The sequence below is a fragment of the Lepisosteus platostomus genome, chromosome 23, assembly GCF_059453375.1.
Source record: "Lepisosteus platostomus isolate fLepPlt1 chromosome 23, fLepPlt1.hap1, whole genome shotgun sequence".
Taxonomy (NCBI): domain Eukaryota; kingdom Metazoa; phylum Chordata; class Actinopteri; order Semionotiformes; family Lepisosteidae; genus Lepisosteus; species Lepisosteus platostomus.
In genome coordinates, this window is record NC_142633.1 from 16,371,284 (window position 1) to 16,393,759 (window position 22,476).

General features: G+C 45.2%; 1 protein-coding gene across 2 annotated transcripts in view; it reads right to left on the bottom strand.

Annotated features, from left to right (window-relative positions):
• tmem201 (transmembrane protein 201) overlaps positions 1-22,476 on the bottom strand; it is a 41,975-nt gene that overhangs the window by 10,745 nt on the left and 8,754 nt on the right. Inside the window, exons 5-9 of one of the 2 annotated variants that reach the window (XM_088617388.1) lie at positions 22,091-22,437; positions 21,043-21,246; positions 10,967-11,193; positions 2,587-2,649; positions 1,613-1,843 (exon numbers count right to left, since the gene is read on the bottom strand). In XM_088617388.1, coding sequence (XP_088473514.1) covers positions 1,613-1,843; positions 2,587-2,649; positions 10,967-11,193; positions 21,043-21,246; positions 22,091-22,437 — 1,072 coding nt within the window. The remainder of the gene's footprint in view (positions 1-1,612; positions 1,844-2,586; positions 2,650-10,966; positions 11,194-21,042; positions 21,247-22,090; positions 22,438-22,476) is intronic. The other variant, XM_088617389.1, reaches the window with a different exon arrangement.

A 22,476-nucleotide genomic window follows, 5' to 3' on the forward strand; every position in this document is an offset into this window, starting at 1 on the left:
AGTTACCGCGCGATGATGCACAACTGGGCCAGCGCTCATATGTAGAGAGGTCAGGTCCTCAGCTATGACAGGTCAAGTGGTTTCCCCCTCATGCTGGTACACATGTCCTCCAGGAGTCTGGAAACAGAGGCACATCGCTCTCTGCTCTACAGCACTCTCGTGTAACCAGTGCAGAAGAGCTGCAGGCCAAACACACACACAGGGCCCTACAGGAAAGCAGGAACCAGGACAATCAGCTAAACTAGCATCCCCTAGCCAAGCATCCTTAACCTGCTATTCCCTTTCAGAAAGGGAAAAACGCATCTCAAAGATTTAAAAAAACGGCAAGAATTTTAGGCCAGCAAACTTCCTCCTTGAAGAAGAAATAATTAGCTTCACTGAATAATAAAGACAACAGATATTATTTTAATGCAGCCTTGGAAAGATGACAAAACACATCGGTTCAGGTCTTACTATGTGGGGACCAAAATCCCAAATGGCAATTATGACGAGCTGAATCTAAGAACTTGTCTACAAAACACATTTATCTGCATTGAAAAAGCATTGCAATTCAACAGTGACTGATGGATGAAAATATGAAAAAGATTAAGTAGTTTTAATTCAATTTTTATTACTGAAAAGCTGGTACTTTGAATGCTTGGCTTTGAATCATTCTCTTCACATCAAAGCTGGAGAGTGGTGTTTAATCACACTGTTATAATTACACGCTGCGGATAGGGTATAATTTATTAGTTAAGCTACAGGCTTTGAGTTTTAACCATCCTACTACTCCATGGTTCAGGTAACTGTAACAAACTGCTGTATCAGCTCTGACACTTTTTTCAACATCCTTATCAGGTGGTTTGCTTTATGTAAAAAAACTGGTGATATAAAACATTCAAGAGAAATAATCCCCTATGACAGACTAGGTGCCTAGGACATTGACAGATGCTCACATAATGATGAAAGGAAGATTCAGCTTGCAGTCTGAACAATCTAAAAACTGTATATTTCAGTAGTCGAATGGTATCTGATGTGTGCAGTGGCTGTTTTGTCTGGTCTCACTGGCACCTCATCACAACAGCCACTACCTGACCCCTCTTCTTACTTAAGCTCACGGCAGATAAAGAACAGCGATCTCGGACAGCTGTGTACAGACTGCCCCCGGCCCTGATCCACAGCTGGCTTGATCGGTTCTGATCAGATCAATCAAGCACGTGCTGCACAGCAGAGACAGAGAGCATCGTCAGTCTGCACGCCTAAGGTGATTAGTACAGGTGTGACTCTTATTCATTTTAAGTAGCACTTAATGTAAATCATGATCACCCCTCCCAAAATACATACTACCATTTTTCTACCATGTTGTAAAAATGATTACTAGAACATTAGAAAACCTGCAAATCTGAATGTTTTTCTATTGCAACTCGTCTCCTCTCCCCTCCAGCAGTTTCCTCTAGAGCCAGGGTCTACAGGTCTCTCTCAAGCTCCTCCGCCTCAAGAACAAGGAGAGGCTCCGCCTTGTCCAATCAAGCAATTACTGAGGTGCGCTAATTAGGGAAGCCAGAACCCCCGGGCCCCCCAGGAGCCGTGCAGCGGAGGGGGTCGGGTCAAGGCGGCCGACGAGGGTACGTACCCTGCTGGTGCGGCGGAAAGGCGGGCACCTCGGGGGCGAAGGCGGCGCAGGGGGCGGCTGGAGAGGAGAAGAGCTGCAGGCGGCGGCCGGCCAGCTGCAGCCGCGCGGGGCTGATGAGCGGGCGTCGCTGGCGCGCGGAGCCGGAGCTGGACGTCACCGAGCCGGCCACCGAGGGCGTGGGAGAGGGGCCGGGGGACGCGGGCCGGCTCCCCGGCTTCAGGGAGTAGTAATCTGCGCCGGGAGACAGACGCCCAGTGAGTCAGACAGCAGCTGCAGCAGCAAACGGCAACAGCCAGAGATCTGGGAAGTGCTCCTGCCGGGCAGGCCAGTCCCCAAGCTAGAAAACCTTCTTTAACGAGCGGCGCCTCGCGGGATAACTCTAAAAAGAGGCGCAGGCAGCCCGCACGTGCACGTCATGAACGGTGCATATTCCAGACCGGTGAGGGACCACTCCGGTCCTGCAGGGCCAGTCCAATATCTGCAGCGCCAGTCCAATATCTGCAGCTTTCCCTTCCTCCCCTGCTCTTAACCACCTGGAAATCATGAGCTCAAAAGGACCGATCGACCACACTTGGGAAGCCTTCAGCTGTTGGCGAAGTGGAGAAACCTAGAAAACCCAGCGCATCCCGGCTCAAGACTGGGGTTGTGCGCACAGCGCAAGGTTAAAGGTCACGCAAAGGCCAGCGTTCTCAACTTGTGCTCTTTTTTGGATTCTCTTTTTCTACCCAGTTTGACTCCTGGGGACCAAGATAACTCTTGGTTGAGGAACACGTACTTTAAACACTTGTCGTATTAAATTTGTATCATTCTTTTCCTTGCACAAACAACACCCGCCACACACACTCACATACACACATGTACGGTGAATTCAACGTGTTTATTTGAGACAACCCGAGTCACCTGACCCAATGACATCAACCGCAAAGGGACTTTTACAGGACGATGCCCTGCAGTCTGTAACGGAGGAGACTCACCTGATGGCGAAGAATCTTTACACTGGGAAGAGGGCCGACTCCCGCTGAACAAGTAGCCGGAGTCTGCAACAGCAAGCGGAGCAAGAGATCAGAACGATGGAGGAGTAACGCACCGGACTGATAGCGAAGGGACTGGACCCGCATCCCTCCTGACTGTCAGACATCCGGCCCACCAGCATGTCCTGGAGCCCCAGAGCGTGCTGTCTTAGTCTGTACCCCTGGGCAGAGATGTGCCTGTCTACAAGGCAACACTATCTGCTAAAATCCTTGCAGCTGCAGACATCCAGATGCTCATGCTCGTGACACACAAAGCCCCCTGTACATTTTTTATTTTTGGTTTCTCTTGCATTGAAACCAAGTATTGAAAGCAGAAGGAAAAAAAATGGCAGGCTGCAGGGTCAAGACTCCAGTGTCCCCTCTGAGCAAGATAACTCGCCAAAGGTGCCAGCCGCAAAACCCAACCCGCCTACGACAGCATCCGAACCCTGCACCCGGGGGGCGAGAAAGCTCTGCCTCGAACAGAAACACGCCGCCATGCTCCCGAGGCGCGACTCTGAACACAACTCAAACAGGCCGAGCGAGTGTCTCGCATTCCCGAGTCACGGGAAGCGGAGCTGGAAGGAGGAAGACAGGCAGGGGGAGCCCTCAGCCGTGACCGAGAAGGAACCGGCTGTCTTGGGTCAGCAGGAGCGAGCGGGCGTCCGCGGGGCGCTGGACCACCTGCCAGTCTTCAGCTCAGAGCTGCCATGCTTGTGGTTTTAGTTCTAAGTGTTCGGTTGCGGACTTATAAGCCCGGGTCTTGCACTTGAATAGCTGCTTTTGCAAGCTTAAAAAGGGAGGGGAAACAAAGCTGCGCACACAGGTATTGGCACTCTACAGCTCAAATCAGAATTACTGGACATCTGAGCTACGACTTGACGGGGTACAAGAGTGATCAGGAGAGGTATCAAGGTTGAAACGGGATTTGTCAGGTTGTCAGTAGCATGCATGATTCATACACTTCATAAACCGGCCAACAACCTCGTTTCACACACAGGATGTCACCGTGTTGAACCGCAAGCACATGGCTCAACCCTAGTCTTGCAGAACACTGCCTCTCAGGCACAAATTATCTCAATTAAAAGGCAACAGCGCACACATGCCTCAGCACAACTGGTGCCGGCTAACAAACCGCCAGTTTTCAACAGCTCGAACGCTTCAGACGTATTTGAATCGAAAGAACAAGTGACAATAAAAGCGATAAAAAGCATTTCGGCAACACTGATGATTCTACAAACTAAGTGAATATTTGGTAGTTCTCCATGAAGAAAAGAATCAACCCTATTAGGTATATTTCTTTACAGTGTCACTGTAGACCTGTGTGCAGGTGAAATGTACAGAAAGCCATGCTTTACTGAGCGGGATGCGTAACAAAACCAGGCTGTCATCAAAGCCCATCATGGCTCCAACCAGCGCCCCCCCAACACACTCAAAAAAGAGGGAAAAAAAAAACAGGGCTCCTGGGTGACAAGGATGAAGAAGAACGCAGCTCAGGCTTCCTGAAGTGTCATTCCGGGAATACCTCACCGTAACACACACACAGCTGCAACGTCAGCCCTGCGCCTCTGCCGCCCGGGGGCTGCAGTCTTCCTCTCTTTCAAGCCCTCGGGGGAGAACACAAGAGTGAAAGGAAGATCGCTCCCTCACGTCTGGCAACATGATCCCGCGCGCTGGGGCTCGAGGCCAGGAGCAGCTATTGTCCGGCCTCCTCCCTGCCACAGTGCAGCGCTTCCTGTCCTTTGACTCGGCCTTCATTTATCACCGGCTGTCTCCGCCATGCGGGCCCCTCGTTCGCACAGCGGGGCGGCCCAGGGCCCGCACGGGCCTCCACCTGCCGCTCCGCACGTCGCGGGCTCAGCCTCCAGCCTCCAGCCTGTCAGCTCCTCCTCTATTCCGAACAACCAAAAAAAAAGAGCCCCCTTGTTTTCCCGACGGAGAACGTGCACCGGGTCAGAAGTGCAGACGCACTGCCCCTGGAGGTGATGGCAACGCATGGGCTGATGCATGTCGACTGGGATATTAGAAGAAGGAAACATCCTCGCTATCTTTTAACACCCCTTTCTTGCAGGGTGCTGGTAGACATCACGAAGTATTTAGAGGGGAAACAATAACTGCCTTTCTGCCCATTGTGAGGCACATCTGGCCTCTCGGCAGACGCGGCGCCTCCTGTTACGTCTACAGCTTCCGCGCCCCACAGCTGCCTCCTTCGCTCCCGCACGCGAGCGGAGAAAGGCCTGGGAGCGGCGGACAAGCCGGGGTCTCTCCAAGCCGGAAACCGGGCTCAGAAGGGGGCTCTCCTCCTCGGTCTTTCGCTGAGGGCTCCCAGCCGCGTGGCTTGGCTTGCTCAGCAGCTTCTCAAGGACGGGGGGGAACCAGCTGTGTTTTCCCCGAGAGCACAAGCTGAACAAACCGGAGGGGTGAATCGGCTGCTATACGGAGCACTAGCCCTCGTCAGTGATGTCAAACATCTTCAGGGCTCCCCACTCCCCGTCCTGCAGAGACACAAGCCCGCGGGGTTTTATCGGGAACTAAAAGGCTTTAAAACAGTAGCAACTAAAGATGATTACGACAAATAAGTAAACTCAAGCTGGACTCACAGGGGTGATTCTCCAGGAGTGAGGAATACACAGTACCTGGTATTTTCTTGATATTTCTTAAAAGCACTTTCCTTCGGTGTGTTATCGAGTGTAAGTAACTAAACAGAAACACAATTGAGAAAGAAATTTGGGTTGAATGGTTCCTTCTGATAAAGAGCCGGCTTCAGAATCAAGAGTTAAGCCAAAACTAAGCTCAGGACTCCTGCATCGTCTTGTCTTCTTGTAAAAGCTGAGCTCGCGATTACTTTTCAGCAGCCCTTAAATGAAATGTTAACTGACTCATCAGAAATTTCCAAAATTTTGTTTTTTCAGACAGCTCAAAATCTCCAAAGGTCTGAGCTGAAAGCAAAGTCTAAAATACAGAAAAGTAAGGACAATTTTGGCCCATTAAAAAAACTTCACGGAAACTGATCAGGAAAGATGTGGGACACGAAAGGGGTGCTTTCACTTTTGCATGTGCAGGAAGGGCACAGGGCTGAAAAAAAGCTGATAGAACCAGGATCGTGATAAAATCCATCGAAAAGGATAACACAGCAAACAGTGGACAATGTGCAGCATGCTGGCTTTACATCACTCTGACAATGGCTTTAACTACTGTTTGGGTTTAGGCTGCAATTACAGACATACTCCTCTGTGCTTTTCATTAAAACGAGACAATGTCTCTTAAAAGTTAAAAAAAAACATGGTGGAATGCGATTTAAGAAAAAAAGAAGAAAGTTTTTGTACAGGTCTATGCTCTAAAGACAGGTCTGAAAACCACTTGTAAAAATTACTAAGAAATAAGGATAACTATAATTTAAAACTTCTAAAGTGGAACACAAACTCTTTAAGGAAAACTGTATGCGACTGTATGGCAATTAGCACCTTCGAAGAGACAGCTGCTTAGGATATGTTTCAAATTTAAAAAGATCACCAGAACTGAAAAACTGTTAAAAAAAATAGCATCCTATACTAGAAAGGAATAGAGTGATTAGTGTTTCAATTCAATTGCTTTCATACACTGCTCAGGAGCCCTTCAACAAACTAGTCTTTATTCTCTGAAAGGCCTTTAACACTAAACCAGTGAAGACCCAGTGACATATTCTTTCAACTGCACTCAGCTAATACAGCCAGACTCCCACTGCCACATCTGCTGAGTGACAACTTGCTCAGTGAGCGAGCATTTGCTCATTTTATCCTCCTAAAAATCCCTTCTACTACTGCTAATCACTGCAGGAAGTGTTCAGAAAGCTGCTCGGACTGAATTTTAAAGTACGTGATCTTGGTATAAAAAAAGAACACCCAGAAAATGCATGGGAATTTAAAACGGCATATTAGTACTACAACAGAATTAAAGTCCATCTACGAAATCCTAGAAATTTCAAGCTAGTGCAAGACACAGGTTTGAATCGTGGAAGAAAAGACAGAAAGTATTGTCAAAAACAAAGAGCAAGTTCGCAGAATGAAGACCATTGCTGCATTTAGGTTTTCTCAGTATTTATTACAGAAACAGCTGACTGTGGCCCCAGCAGGGCGTTTATCTCTCTCCTCAGCTTCATGTGTTGATGTTGTCATATGCAAAAAATACTCTCGCTGGTTCACTTTTATGTAAAAATTAGTGAAAAAGTCAAGTATGTAAACAGCAGCACCAGTAATAAGGGGCATGGGGGTAAAATGGGTAATTATGTTGGCAATACTGTGCAATTACAATGGTGTTTTATTGCATGTGCAATGGTTTAATAATTATCATTGGCACTACTTTATTCTAGACAGTACACAAGCTTTAGTTTTTATCATGTAACATAACCTTTAATTAAATGGCAGGCAAGACAAATATTCTTTATTGCACAGACCATATATTTATCACTCTCTTTAATCCTTTTTCTAAACCATTTTTAAAAGCAGTTCTGCCTTCATGAAGGAAACCCCATCTCAAACAGTTGCTTTTCTATTCTAGCAGAAGACACGGATCTTCCTTATGACTCGGTTTATGACACAGAATCCCAGCTCCTGGAAAAATAACGCGGAAATGATTTTTTGTGCGGACGCACAACATAAAGTTTCTCTTCCTTTCGGCTGCCTCCCCCATCAACTTCTGCACGTCTTGCAACACACAAAAAATACAAATTTTAGTGTCTTTCTCAATCGGCCATCACAATTTCAAACAATTGAACAAAAAAAAAACCTCTCGAGTTTTCTCTCTTGTTTTCCAAGGTGTTGACCTCTTTTCGACCTCTGGAATATGTTTTCTGTGTCTGTTTCTGTACATCTCCACAAGCGTTAAAAAATGGATTCATTCCAAATCTGCGTGCAAAACTGAGCGAGTGCACGCGAATGAAAAAATCTACAATAATCCTTAACAAAAAACCATTCGTAAGAAGCTGGAAATACATATTAAATAAAAGGTAGCATTTTGTTGTCTTGTCTCAAACAACGTGCTCAGAATTGACTGTGCTCCACCCATGGGTACACAGTAGTGATTTTCACAATGACACCCCAACCCCCAGATACTTTTCATCTGGAGATCTAAACTGATACTTAACAGCCAAAATACTGCAGTCAGGATATAAAGTTAGTGAAGGACTCAGTCACAAAAAAAAGAATAGATGTGAAAACAAATGCAAAAAAAAAACTTTTTCTATCCAAACAATAAAATACCCTGAACAGCATCTGTATCCATTATATAATGTGTAAAATGTACTGTAAAGCAGTCATTCAGTACTGGCACTAGGCTATAATGTACTGCATTGTACTTGTGCTTCAGAATTGACAGTGACCTATAGTGCAGTTTATAAGTAGAACATGCCCCCTTGGCTGACTTGTCACAGAATGACACCAGAGTGGGACAAAAAGGGTTTGAATATTTTATCCAATTACGTAAATAACTGAGTCATTGACCAAGCTGGGACAAGATGATATGCTGGCGCTCACGAAATCGATTTGGTCAGCCCTGCTTCAAACATGGAGGGTGGCATTCGACTTTCGGTATTTTATTTCGTTTAAATGCAGGTGAATTTTTCGACAAGCTGAAAAGCTACAGTCAGCGCATCTTCAGTCTAAAACAGGATTCTTGTGCAGTCCTTCAAATATACCGCAAAGCCGCTGTCACAAGGAACATTATGTTAATTAAGTATGTTTCTTAAGTTGAGATGCACAGAAATCCCACACGACAAGAAAAATAATTAAACCAGTATTTAGCAATACACAGCCATACTTAAAAATTCAAAAACCAAGAAGCACTGTAGTTTAAGCACACAGTTTTAAAACAGACCAACAAAACAAGGTCCTTCTGCAATCAGTCATAAACCAGAGGAGAAATTACATTTTTATTAGGTGGCTGAAACCCCGTCTACTTTCTCATGCATGATGATCAAGCTGGAATTTGTCACCTCTGACCAGAAGACGTGGTTCATCGTCAAGCTGCAAAAAGAGCGAGAACTGGCAGGCAGATGCTACACAGTTCAAGTATTAGATCGAACTGATAAGAAGCCCTTATCTAGGTCTTCTAATTCTGCTTTGTAGACACACAAAAGCTTCTCTTTCTGGACAACTGGGATGACCGTTCAGGCTCGGCGGACTTTCCTCGACACCTCGAACCCAGAACCATGGTTCCAGCTCTACTCCTGCATTCACAGGGCTGACTAAAGCAAGGTTCTTCAAAAGCATCTGCTGGGAAGGCGATGTTTAATGTTTTGCATGATCTGCGGGGTCACTGAAGTTTCAGTTTATTGCTTACTTGCACAACTTTCCCGAAAACCGCACCAATAAGAAGGCACTCATGAACTAACAGCTCCAGTCGATTCTCCACAAGATTGTTTTTATCACCCATATTGGCCCCATACTGAATCTGCAGATTTTTCCTCCCCTTCCAGCAAACACAAAAGAGGACAGGACTGGGCAAAGGGACTGGTTTCAGTTTCCCTGGGAATTCCCAACTCTGAGATGTAGAAACTGTAGACAGTCTTCATGCTTGGAGCTGTATTAATATTTTATTGTCATTTCTAATTTTCCTGCCAGTCCCTCTGTAGCAGTGAAAAAGTTGATATTTCAGTACAAACAGGTTATTGAAAGTCTTGTCACCTACAAGAATAGTTTTTTCCGAGTCCTGCTTTCGTTGGCTTCCACAGAACCACTTACCCACCTTCACTATCTAACTTTGCCTCAATGCCAAACTATTCTTGAAATTCAGGCTTCTGCCAGGCTTCTCCTTGCTTTCCTGCCGAGAATGACATGTGCAATCAGTTCCCAGTTCAGCACACAAAACTCCTGACCCGTGCAGGCAGAGCTTCTTCCCAGAATGCACCACTTTGCAGGTTCCACATGACAGCACACGGACCTTTCCATCTCCATTTTAAAACGATTTTGGCCAAGTGCCCAAAAGGCTGATAAAAAAACACGATGAAACTCATTGCAGTTCGAGAAGTTGAACCAGAAACGCCTTTGCTTTTGCTCTTGGTCACACACAAATGTAGATTGTCTTAAAGTTTCTAAACGAAAGCAGCCTGCACTTTGCCGCACTTTGACAATTTATATTCAGGGCTTCAAAGACAAAATGCTTAGATGAAAATGCAAGCGTTCTTCCAAACAAAGCTACTGAATTTGAGCACGTAAGCCAGAGAGACCCTCATCCCATCTCATTTTCTTCATGGAGTTCACAGCAGAAAAAAATCCAGAACACAAATTGGAAAAAAACAGTAGGTTGTATGCAAAAATTGCAAAAACCAGTTTATGAGTTAAATAATACAAAAAGGAGAAACTAATAGCACTATGCCCAGCATTACATCTCTATTTACTGTAGTATTTACAAGTTTTAACACTGATTAATTTTCCATTGCACAGTAAAACCTTTGTTTTGCAACTGCACCTAATATCATGTAGTATACATATTAACCTATAATCAGTTTCATAAACCCTGCAATCACTAAAACAAGAAGCCAATACAGTATTTCTGTTGGTCTTGACGTGCTTGAACTGGAATCACACCGCACAACCTTTCCAAACACTTAACAACAATCAATCGCCGTCTTCTACAGAACTGCAAAATTTCCAGCAATTTTTCTCCGTCACGTTAACTTAACGCACTGTCAGTGCAATCTATAATTTTCAGACTTCGAAAGCCACTTTTCACAATACAGCTGTTCAGCAGGTGTCAATCAAATGGCCTCACCCACCTCCTAGAGCCCACACTGGTACAAAGTCTCAATAAACAAATAAGAAATTCTAAGAAGGATCATGTTTTTCATTTTGTGATACTGCTGGATACTCCCAAAAAGGTGAAGAACCTACATGCATCTAAATGTGGCAAGACTGTGGACAAGAACACTAGACATACTAACAAACTAACCTTACATCATCATCCAAGCAACCACGATAACGCCCAACTAAGCAACCAGCTTTTAAAAGAACTGTGCTTGTGTAACAAGCAATGAAACCACTACACAAACCGAAACAGCTGCACTGAACCGGAAGAGCTGTGTATTTCTCAGGAAGCCTTTCTGCTTCCTAACAATTGGGGGTACGCCGAAGACATGCTAGTGGCATAGCCACACATCCCGAGTCCCGCAAACTTTGATAAAACATCCGAGAAAAAGAACGAAGGATCTGCCGCGCCTGGCAGGCTGGGCTTGTGCACCGCGCAGCGAGCGACCCGGTTAAGCAAAAGGACACCAGCCGGCTGCGAGCAAACCTCGTACACCATTGAGTGTCAACTCAGCAGCGTGGTTAAGAACAGGGAAAGGAGATGGGCGCAAGAGCAGTGTACTCACCTGTCCTAGTGAGGGAGGGGATGGTGCCCAGGGACAGGGCTCGATTCAGGCGGCCTGGCAGAGAGGAAGGGGACGGCCTGCGGGCTCGGTGGGCGAGCTGGTGGCTGATGAGCCGGGACAGGTTTGGGGGGGGTGTGGGGACGAACGCCGAGGAGCCCGAGAGCGCTGGAGAAAGCAGGCTGTCATCACCGCCGTAGAGGGGGTGAACTGATCCACCAGACAGGTACCTGTGGGGGAGAGCAGATTGGAGCCTGCTGTGTCTTTAAAGGTGTGGCACACGTGAGAACAGGGGAGCCCCACTGCAGTGCTGGACTGGGGGGGCTGCTGTGTCCGCAGGTTTACATTTGAGCTCTGCGCTTCCCGAGCCAAATGAATTACCAACTAGCTGAAGTGCAGCAGTTTAACAGCTTTTCTTGGCCCTCTGGGTGACGCGAGACCTACTAAAACATGCTGGACAGCGGCCCTCCTGTCCTGGCGTTGGATGCCTCTGTCTTTGACAGCTATCAGCAGCAGGACAACCATCATCCAGCTGCAGACTCCTCCTACAAAACCTTGAACGTTGTACCACGCCATCCCACCCCAGGGAAAAACCACAACGGAAAGACCTACTTCACCATTATTTATCTTGTTTTGAACTGCTTTCTCCCCCCCCAACTCACTTATGGCACCAACAGCCCTCCTCAAAAACAAAAACAACCTGAACAAAGGCAACTTTAAAGAGCATTCCCTTTCATTTCTCAGGAGAGCAGCAAGCATGCAGCTGGAGCTTGCCTCAGCGTTAAAGTGAAACTAAGAACAACAGCACTGACACTTCCAAGAAATGTATCCACAAACGGGTTAGTGCTTACAGTCAGGAACGAGACGTTTCACATTTATAGGCTCATTGCCAGTGTTACATCATCAATAAAACAGATCTTAAACTAGTCAAGTGTTACTTGTGGCAATGCAGTGACACTTCAAGTGTACACTAAGTGTGCGCAAATTACACTCGTACACACTGAGAAAACGAAGTCCTTATAAACATGCGGGCCGTCTCCTCTTAGTCGTGTGAATTTTCCGCAGGGCTGTTCTCAAGCATCAGTGAACCTGCTGACCAGCAGAACTCGCAGGGGCTCTGGGGAGGTTTGCTCAGCGCGCAGGTCCAGCTGCACAGCAGTCTCCTCTTGCACATCCCCGTGCCCACAGCACAGCGGCGGGCTGGGGCTCCACAAGCGCTGGTGTATATCGCCCTGGGGTCCCGGCAGCTCCGTGTTCAACCAGTGAAGGGTGCAACGGCCCCTCGCGTTGCCCACGGGCGCAAAGCGGGGAGGCTGGGGGACTGCTGCATGCATGGCAGAGACGTTACCACCGGGGTGTCGGTGGACCAGAAGGAGGCGCTCTTCGCTCTCAATCAGAACCTCCAATCCAATACCGCAGGATAGTGACTGGGGACAATGAGATGTACGAGGCGCCATCCTTCTGATAAATGAAACCACAAACATGCCACAGCCCTTTTCAACAGAGCAGGGGTATTGACCCACTGTCTCGTTAAGGCCACTGGAGAAGCAGTTTCTTACTCCTCCTGAGCTGCGGTGCAGTGGGGCTGCACCTCAGTGGAATCAGTGCCTCAGTGGGCAAAGCTGACTAACAACTGGAGATTAACTGGGGACTGGGGTTTGGAATAACACGAAACTCCAAGTTTCTTTTTCTATAAAGCAGGAAGTTCAGTATTCAAGGCTGTACTGCATGCACGAAAATAATCTTAGAAATGAGACTGCACATACACTTGAAACCTACTACCAGATAAAATCTTTCCATTATTCACTTAATCTTTCTTAGGAATTTGAAATGAAGTTTTTAAAGAAATATTGATAAATGATTTTTTATAAATTAATTTCAACATCTGCATAAAAGTAAAAAAAAGAATTTGGTAATTATCTGTTGTGTGCAATCTGCTGCGTGTGCAGTTATAACCTAGCTTTTGGCCAACATGCAATGAGATTTCAGTTTAAGGATTTAAAAGGGAGAAAATGGCTCGAGGAAGCAAACAGGAGGAACTGAAGAAAACTCCAGCTTGCCCTCTGCTGGCAGAATACAAAAACACATTTGAGCAGCACCGAAACTGTGCAGGCATGAGGACTACTTCAAATCAATCCAGCACCTCCACCCCCTTCAGGGAGAAGTTAGCAAGCACATTTAAAACCAAAAGGCAATGCCTGACGCAATGCAGTTATTTCTGAAAGGTACGGCAGTTCTTCCATTTACCCACCCGGTTTCTCATGGTTTCTTCCACTTCAGGGCTGCAGGGGAGCCGCAGCCTATACCAGCAAGCAACGGGCACAAGGCAGGCTACGCCCTGGGCGGGAGGCCAGTCCCAGCGTGTGGCATTGCAAACGGATCTGGGCTAATGCACTACTGGGCGCAGCCTGGCGATGCGAGGAAACGGCATCCCTCCTGGACCAACGCTAGATACGGTCACAAAACGGCACTGCCTTGTTATAAAGCACTCCCACAAAAAAGAGAGGAACCCAGGCTACGCGGGTGGCTTTGATGAACGCTGTTACCTTTAAATAAGCAGACACGCTTGTATGAACGTCAATACTACATTAAAACGCCTTTTCTCACAGGCTATTCTAGCCTAAGTGAACCCTGCGTTTCGGCAAAAACACTATGAATCGCGTACCAGGCTTAAGGCAACAGCCTTTTTTGTAGAAGCTCTGAAATCACAGGGAATACTGGGTGAATATATGCAGCTGTCAGTTAGCACACAGTAGACTGGCAGTGCACTGGGAGTGAACTCAGGGAGCCACAATGCAGCGTTACGGTGATCTCAATGTAACGGCTGATTGGCATCTTTCGCTGAGGCGAGCCCTTTGGAGCTCCCTTCCAGAACTCCCAAGCACAGCCATGCCAGCTGCCATTTCCTGTTTGCAAGTTTAAATGAATCCTTTAACTCACAATGAAAACCTCGCTTCTGCAGCGCCTCCACCCCTCACACACACACGTCTTCACATGGGCTGAGCAAATCCGCAGTGGGACTGCGCACACGTTCACCACTCGTGGGACCCAAGTGCACAAGGTGCATGAGTGGAAGATCCACCACATGCAAGCAAATGGCACAAACTGAGCTTTCGTACTTGTGCTTGAGAAAATAAGCACCTTAACTCTGAAGACAAAAACACCAAAAAACCCATTACAAAATGAGTTTAGGAAAGGTTTAAAAAGACTGTCATTTGCCATCAAGGCAGTTTGCCTTAGGATTAGACACAAGGACTGGCAGGCCACAGATGAACTTGGCTATTGGCTCTGGAAGCATTACTTACTGTATTAGCACGCACAATAACGTTTAAAAAGATGTTGGCGATTATTTAGTTGAATTAAAGCAAAATGTTGGGAATCGATGAATACAATGAATTGAACTGAGTGGTTAAAATCAGGAGCTAAGTTTAATGACAACGCTTTCTTTCCCCAGTCCTTTTCAATACAAGCGACATCCAATTGTTTTTCAAAATGACGCCTGTGTCACTCTAGGGCACTATGCGACAATAAGGAAAGTTCAGTCCTCGATATAAAACTGGGAGTCCCTGGACTTCATTTCATCATGGCTCGTGGGGGCAGATAAAGAGTTTCTGACCAACTGTTTTTACCTTGGGAACTAAAACTGTTCCAACCAGAGTTTCTTTAAGGAGAAAACCGGGCATGCCATTGGCTGATTTCATGGCTAACAAGCCTACAAGGCACAATTATTAAAACACAAAACAGATACACTTTTCCACAGTAGTTTATTTAAGGGATCCAGATAGCAGATGTCAAAATACAGAGCATTTATTCAGAAAATAAATCAGAAAATAAACACCAATCTTAAGATGCAGTACTTAAAAACATGTGTGCACTTTCTGTAGAATATCAAATTTTAAAAAATACAGACAAGCTCAGGTAAATTTAATGCAATGGAGCTTTACAATGAAAATATTTCATTGTGTTTGTAGGTATGTTATATTCACTTAACTCTACATTTCAATATAAAGTTATTTTTCCATCTATTAAATGCAATTTAATTGGTACATTTTTTATTCCAATGATTCCAATTATCATTAACTATTGTCACGATTAAATGTTGAGTAGCCTGTAGCTAAGTGCCATTCATTCAATTTCTCCCACATTCCGAGGTAAATCAACTTTAAGAAAGAACATTTATTAGCTTTTTTGATTCTGGGGTAAGAGATGGATCCTTTCAAAATACACATAGTTATGAACAGTGCATCACTAGGGACCTGAAATGTTCTCCCAGTAATTCTGCAAGTATAGGCACGACAAATTTATATTTAAGTTATATTAATATTTATTTTAATCTACTTCAGTTCTAAGACACTGTATGTTCTCATTTTTGTTTTGTTCTTCTTAGCGAGATGTTAACACCTATAACACTACTGTATTCTGAAGTCAACACCATCCATCTCACGTTCAAACAATGAGTCGCAACACGACTGGATCCCCATGACACAATGTAACAAAAACTAATTCTATCTGAACACCATATATTTTCTAATAAGTTCATTCCAAGGTTTCACTGAATAGTACAGATTAAACTATGGTTAATTAGCAGTGTTTTGTGATGTAATCTGTGCCCATAAAAAGTGTTCACTGTACAGAGAAGTGGTGTAAAATACAGGCAGACCTCAGCACAGTACAGTCTTATTGTACTGTATTCATAATACAGTGAATATTCCTCATCAGTGAATACTGGACTGTTCTGATAGTGTTCCAAGTAATAGGTGCTCATTGTTGTGCAGCATCTGTTTAAATTTACTATTGGAAGACGTGATTTTCCAGGTAAAAAACAAAAAACGTGCTAATAACGTTAGAAGTCCTGAGGTGCTGAGTGCTCGGCCTCATCAATCCCTCCAGCAGAGCCTCGGGCAGGAGCTGCTTACTAACCCCAGGGCCTCTCTGGCACCCTGGAACGGACGCAGTCTATATCGGCTGCTGAAAAAGACATGCCTCCCGTGTTTTAGGAACGATGGGGATGTGCTGTACCACGACCAAAATCAGAATATTTGACCAATCTGCTTAATGATGCTAAACACGATAGAGGGCAATGAGTACGTTTTACAACGTAGTGAAGATGCAATAGCTGCCAAGTGTCTTTCAGAGGGAGATATGTCGCTCTGAAATAAACACCAAAAACCCAGAACACTATATTTGTAGTTAAAATTGAACAATTATACATAATAAATAGTACAGTTATGATAATGTTAACAAAAAATGATTACACAAACCTAATAACGGATACAAAAAAAATGTTTAAATTGGGGAAGACTGATTCCGCTCCTATATTCTCTGGAGGTTTTCTGGCTTTTATTCCAACCCTGATGTTAATTCCTTAACTGGGATAATTACTTGTAAACGTAGTCAGATCTCCCCCTTTGTTTCTCTCGACAACCAGCAGGAATCCAGTCCTCCAGTACAGGCAGGGTGGAGGACTAACTCTGGACTGCCACTAGGTGGCACTGTTTATTAGTAAGGGTCACGGCACCTTCAAGACTGGTGGCTCTTTTTGTCCTGTTAAAGCATGTAGTTACCTAATGAACATCGCCCCCTAGCACCACATCAGAGGTAGTCCTCCACCCTACATAAACTATGCCCATAGTGTTATTGTATGTTATTGTACAAAATCTTTTGGCTACATTTCCGTTTTGGATTAAAAAAAGCTCAGCATCTCCTTATGTGAGCTATTCTATTATAAATTCAAAGACAATTCAGTGAAGTGAAGAAAAGCCTCTCTAGTGTTCTCTCTAGACTCAGCTACCATGAGGTTGGCAGCACTGCATTGACCCATCTTCGCTTGAACGTTCTTGAGCAGTGAACAACAGACCAGTACTGAGCGTCACGCGGAAGAACAAGGAGCTGGAATGACTGGCTAAAATAGTGCAGATTTTGGAGCTTTGAGTTTTGTTTATGCAAATTCTGACAGTGTTCAGCGACATGCTTATTTGTGTACATATAACTCAAAAAACTCTTCAACTAACTGTTGCAACAGGATTTCGTTAAAATACCTGATGCAACCTTTCAGTTACACATAATTGAAATTCACTGGCAATCTCAAACAAAAGAGAAAGAATAGATTGTAAAATACTGATACACACTAGGTTTAGCAATGTTTACTATACTTCACTTTGTCTGATTTACTCTGAAGAGAAAAGGTCCTGAGAACATTTCTGTGAATATCGGGCCCATGCAGTGCTAAGCAGAACGCTTGAAATAATCAGAGCTACAGCATGTGTAGCCCTTTGTCGAGAAGAGTGAAAGTCCTCTAAAAATCACACTCCTGACCATGCAACGCAGAAAAACACGCTTCTGAGTGAGGCTAGAGAGAACACAGGACTCCCTCAACACACACCGTACAATACCTGTTATCAGAAAAAATCAAACTGTAGTTCATCATTCACATCACTATTGTTGTCATTCACTGGAGTAAATAGTTTCAAAAACACTGCATAAATACAAAATAATATATATCGGTAAAACACAATAATACATATAGCACAAGCCTAGTAAATGATTAACAAATGTTACACTTCACAGTATTTGAAGGCAATAAATAAATGCAATTTAAGGTAGGCTAGTCCAAGAAAGTAAATTAGCTTTAAACTCAAAATCCTGCCTTGGCAAGATTCCAGTAGTCCATGTTACGGATCATTCCGAGTTCAGGACTGGTAGTGTATTTACTCACTATTCTTTCCTATTCTACCATCACTCTCATACAAAACGTTATGGAATTTGCAGAGTCAACTGAAAACGCATTGACAGACTTTTATATGCAGGACCACACGATGGGGCCAAGAGGCAAAACTGGGTTTTTACAAACGGCTTCTCTTCTTGATATCGAGTTTAAAAAAAAACATGCAGGTTCTCAGACTCTTTGTCCCTTGCATGTTAGTCATGAATTGACAAAAAAAAACAGGAATAAGTACCCTTGGCAAAATTCTGGCTTTGTTGCAATTGCAAAAACACCAAGTGCACACAGTCAGAACAGTAAAATAAAAGGTCAGGGATTAGTTGCAGCAGCCAGCCATGCAAAGAGTAAAAGAGACGTGTGGGAGATTCTAAAGTGCAATTAAAGCCTAACCAGCATGCATATACAAACCCTGGGCCCTGGGTTGATTAAGCAATTAAGGAACAAGTCAGTAATTCACTTCCTGGAAGGTTCAGACCCTGTACTGGCCTGGAATCCAAGCGACAAGGCTTTCCATCCTAGTGCAGCAAACGGTGCACATCAAATCCCGAAACAGAAGCGTGTTGACCGCATCTTAACCTCTGTGATCAGCTCAGCACACCTACACTTCTACGAAAGCCGCAAAAATTTACCAAAACAACAAATGACGATCAAGCTCACATCTGGCCAGTCCCTGCTCACCAGATATCCACTGGGAACTACTGCACTGTATTTAACCAACAGACCAGAAGTATGGATTAAGTGACTATTTTCCTTGTTTACTAACCAAAACATCCAGCTCTTCCAATTTTGTTCTTACACAGCAGTTGGAAGCAGCACCCAAAATACTTGGCAATTAAAATAACCACACATCTGTCTAACCATCCCCAGCTTCCAAGTAACCCAGGGTGGATGTCACTTCCAGCTAAACACATGAATGCAAAAATAACTCATTTTTCACTGCTTTCTCCAAAAGGAGAAAACAGCTCTCTTAACAGGTTGACTTATAAGCCAGCAGATTTCGTCACTGATGGAGAACAAACAGTAAAATAGGGACACGTCCAAAAGCCATGATTATCAATGGAGCAAATCCTCGTTTCAAAATCCTTGTTTTTTTATGAAACTGGCATAATAACAGAATAATGCTCATGACGCCCATAAAGTGAAAATTAAATTTAAACGGAGACCAGTAGAAAGATCCCCTATTTTGCTGGCTTCAAACAACAGCCCAGCTTGTTAAAAAAAGGAAAATGCTTTTACAATTTAATCCAATCCGTCAGAACCCTCTGACTCTCTAAGGGGCAGCAGTCAGAGAACGGACTTATTCCCTGCTATGAAAGCAGTGACTTTATCGAGAGAACAGATATGAAAAGTTCTCCTCAAACTCCAGATCCGTTTTTAAGAAAGAGGTGAAGACGTCTGAGAAAATAAAAGGATTCCCCCCACAATTGGACGAAATTCACTGAAAGCATCATGTTGAAGGAGCCTGCAGGATTCTCACTCTGCACACTCCATTAGCAAAACACAACACTGGGGATGTGAGAGAAGATAAGGGTTCAGAACATTCCACCTTTTACAGCAAGGGCGTTCAAAACACCTACCGGTTACGGCATTCTCAAGGCTCGGATTCCTTCCAGAAAAAAAAACAAAACCACACTTTAACAACAGGCTGTACATGGAATACAAATCTCAGTGAGACTCCATTGCTATAAACACCCACGTTTGCACCCTGAAAAATACCTAGACTATATTTTAAATAAAATATTAGGGAAGTTATTGACTTGAATTAGTGCTGCACTCTTATCGTGCTATGAGCGCACGCTAGGATACAACCCTAAGGGGCAAACGGGTCATCGAGAGCTGCTAGAGAAAACAGTATTTTTAAACGTTGTGCCAGCTAAACGCGGTCGGTCAGCGTTATGTTGGACGATACTGACGGATCCGTCTTCCGCCACAAACGGTTGTGCAGCGAGTGACCTGCGGCTCGTCCCGCGGACGGAATGGGGAAAAGAACACAATGCCGGACGGGCGATCGATTTCATTTCTGCTCTTCAGCAAAGACAGCGACTGGAAAGTGCCCCGTTGCGATGAAAAACAGGCCGAGGCTCAGACACACCTGGAACGCGTGGATTTTAAGCGTGACGCGAGGTCAAGAGTGCACACATTTATATTACTTCTACAGCATATCAGTGAAGTGCCAGAAAGTGTTTTCCACACAACGCATGCACCTCTCCAGTACTGACTCCTCTAACTCTGGGTCCAGGAACATTTGTACGACATCCAGCAAATGATAAAAAGACAATTCTTAGAAGCAGTTTTAAAGGAAAGCAGTGCTCAACACCACACGATACTTCGGGGAATCCTATCCTATTTGTGTACTGTTTGTGTTACACTGTTTCCTAATTTGCATTTGGTATAGAATTTTTACATAGCTTTGGAGAAAAGGATCAGACAAAATTGTAATATCTGTCATTTTACCAGCAGGACATTTGACAGAGAGGTAAATCAACAAGCAAGCTCATACAGTATCTGCTGCTTGGCACACCACTGTGTGAAGACTTCATGGACAGACCTTACAATTCAGATGTGCCTTTGAATCCCTCAACGCCCAATCACAGCTTTACGCTTAGAAAAAGCAATCTTAACATGTCATTCATATTGCTAGGGAAATAAAACAGGGACAGTGCAAAAAAAAAAAACAACTAAAACCCTGTCCTTTAAAAAGACATTTATCACCACCAAGAATTTTCACAGGACTCATTTGTTTTTATGTTTTAAAAGGTGCAAGAGCTGCTCTATTGGCGGGTTCAACCAAAATCTAAATATTTTCTACTCTGAGTGCCAAAGTCGGCTGGGCACCTCGTTTCAGAGCACAGCTTACTACTCTCGTTGTGAGGGGACAGAGCAAGGAGACAAGAGGGTGAGGAACTGGGTTTCGCAAGTCACTTCTAAAGCACTTTATCAGAGACACAAAACACAATGCAAGCCCTTTGAAAAGCAAGAATGCGAATGAATGGCTTTTGAATGCCGAGAATGTTTTTTTTTGTTCGTTTACAACGTGAAAGAAACAAAAATCTGCAGGAGGCCGCCGTTTTGGTAGAAACGAATGGATGGCACAGCGCGAAAGGTTTCGGATGGCGAGGCAAAGTCGTTTTTCGTCCCGAGTCTCCGGCATTCAAAAAGAAGGAGTTTCTGAAGGACAACGGGGTGGAGGGACGGAGGTAATTCGTTAAAAGAACAGCAGGAGGAAGGAGGAGAGATGAGAGGCGGCCCGTGTCCACAGCTGGGCACCAGAGATCTCAGCACCCACACGAGAGCGCCTAGGGCCCTCGGGAGGGTGCGTTTTAACAACCCGCGGCAGGGTCACTGCTCAGATTCTGACCTGCGCGCTCGGCTCCTTCTCTGGCCGCTGGACTTGCGGGTGGCCACGGCGGCAGCGAACCCCACCAAGCAACAAAGGGAGGTGGTGCCGAGCTTGACCGCGTCCAGCCAGCGGGGGGCGCCGGTCTCGAGGTAGCGCTCCAGCACGTGCACGCCCATCACCAGGAGCCAGAGGACGGAGGCCACGGCGTCAATGCGCCTCAGCCTGCAGCGTGGGAAAGAGGGAGAAAGCGTGGTCAGACACCCCAGACTGAAAGACCGCATTAACAGCAAGACGTTCCAGGAACGGCAACAACAACATAAGCTATGGAATAACGAATTCTATATTTTGCAGAACACTAATGAATTCCAATATAAATCTAAACACTTCAGCAATATAAGCTTTCTTGTAAAACAAAGTTTGATCCAAGTATTTTTTATTCTAAAACCTTTTTTTCTAATACACAGTGTATATATATATGTATTCATGCAAAGGAACAAGTAATAGGTTTATTCCATGCTGAAAAAAAGAAGAAAGGGAACACAACGTTTCGGCCGTGGAGCAACGAAACGTTGTGTTCTCTTTCTTCTTTTTTTCCAGCATGGAATAAACCTATTACTTGTTCCTTTGCAGCCTACGCATGCTGACGCAGCTACCCACCTGAACTATATGTATTCATGTCTACATGGCTGAAACAGCTTCTGTTAAACTGGGGGCTAGCTAGTTTTTCTTATGTTCTGCCATTCTGGAAATTCCAGCTGTGTTTTTCAGGGGGCTGTAAACCCTGTGACTCCACATGGGAGACTGAGGAAGCGAGGGAGGACTCCTTCGACCTGGCCACCTTACAGCCACTTGTCTTTGACCGCGTCACTGGCGCCACAGCCCAGTACTGGGAGCTCAGCACTGACTGGAGGTCCACAACGTATGTGGGAAAAATGCCATGACCTATATTTCAAAGAGTATTGTTGCAACAGAGTATCCTTATTCAACCAGGTAAAAAAAAAACCCTCAATTCACATACAGCAATGTACTGAATTTAACCAAATGCACTTAAAAGGGGACAAGTCACCTGATGCGCCCAGCCATGAACACGGCCATGATGCAGGCGAGCAAGCCCGTGCACACCACTGCCAGCTGATGGCTTCTCCCATAGTCCCACGCGGCCTGCAGCGTCTCCAGGACCTCCCTGGGAAACAGGCTGAGGAGTTCGGGCCAGATCCCCGCGCTCCCAGCACTGCCATTCCCCGGCGCACTGGTGTTGCTGGCCAGGGGCCGGACCGGAGCCTCAGGAGCACCGGCGGCGAGGAAGGGGTCTCTGGAGCCGCAGGTCACCAGCGCTACCAGGAAAGCACAGGCCAGGAACGCCAGGACCCGCAGGAGGATCACACGAGCAGGAGTGGAAAAACTGTAGGAGTTCTGGAGAGCAAAGCAATTTCCTCATTCAATACATTACAC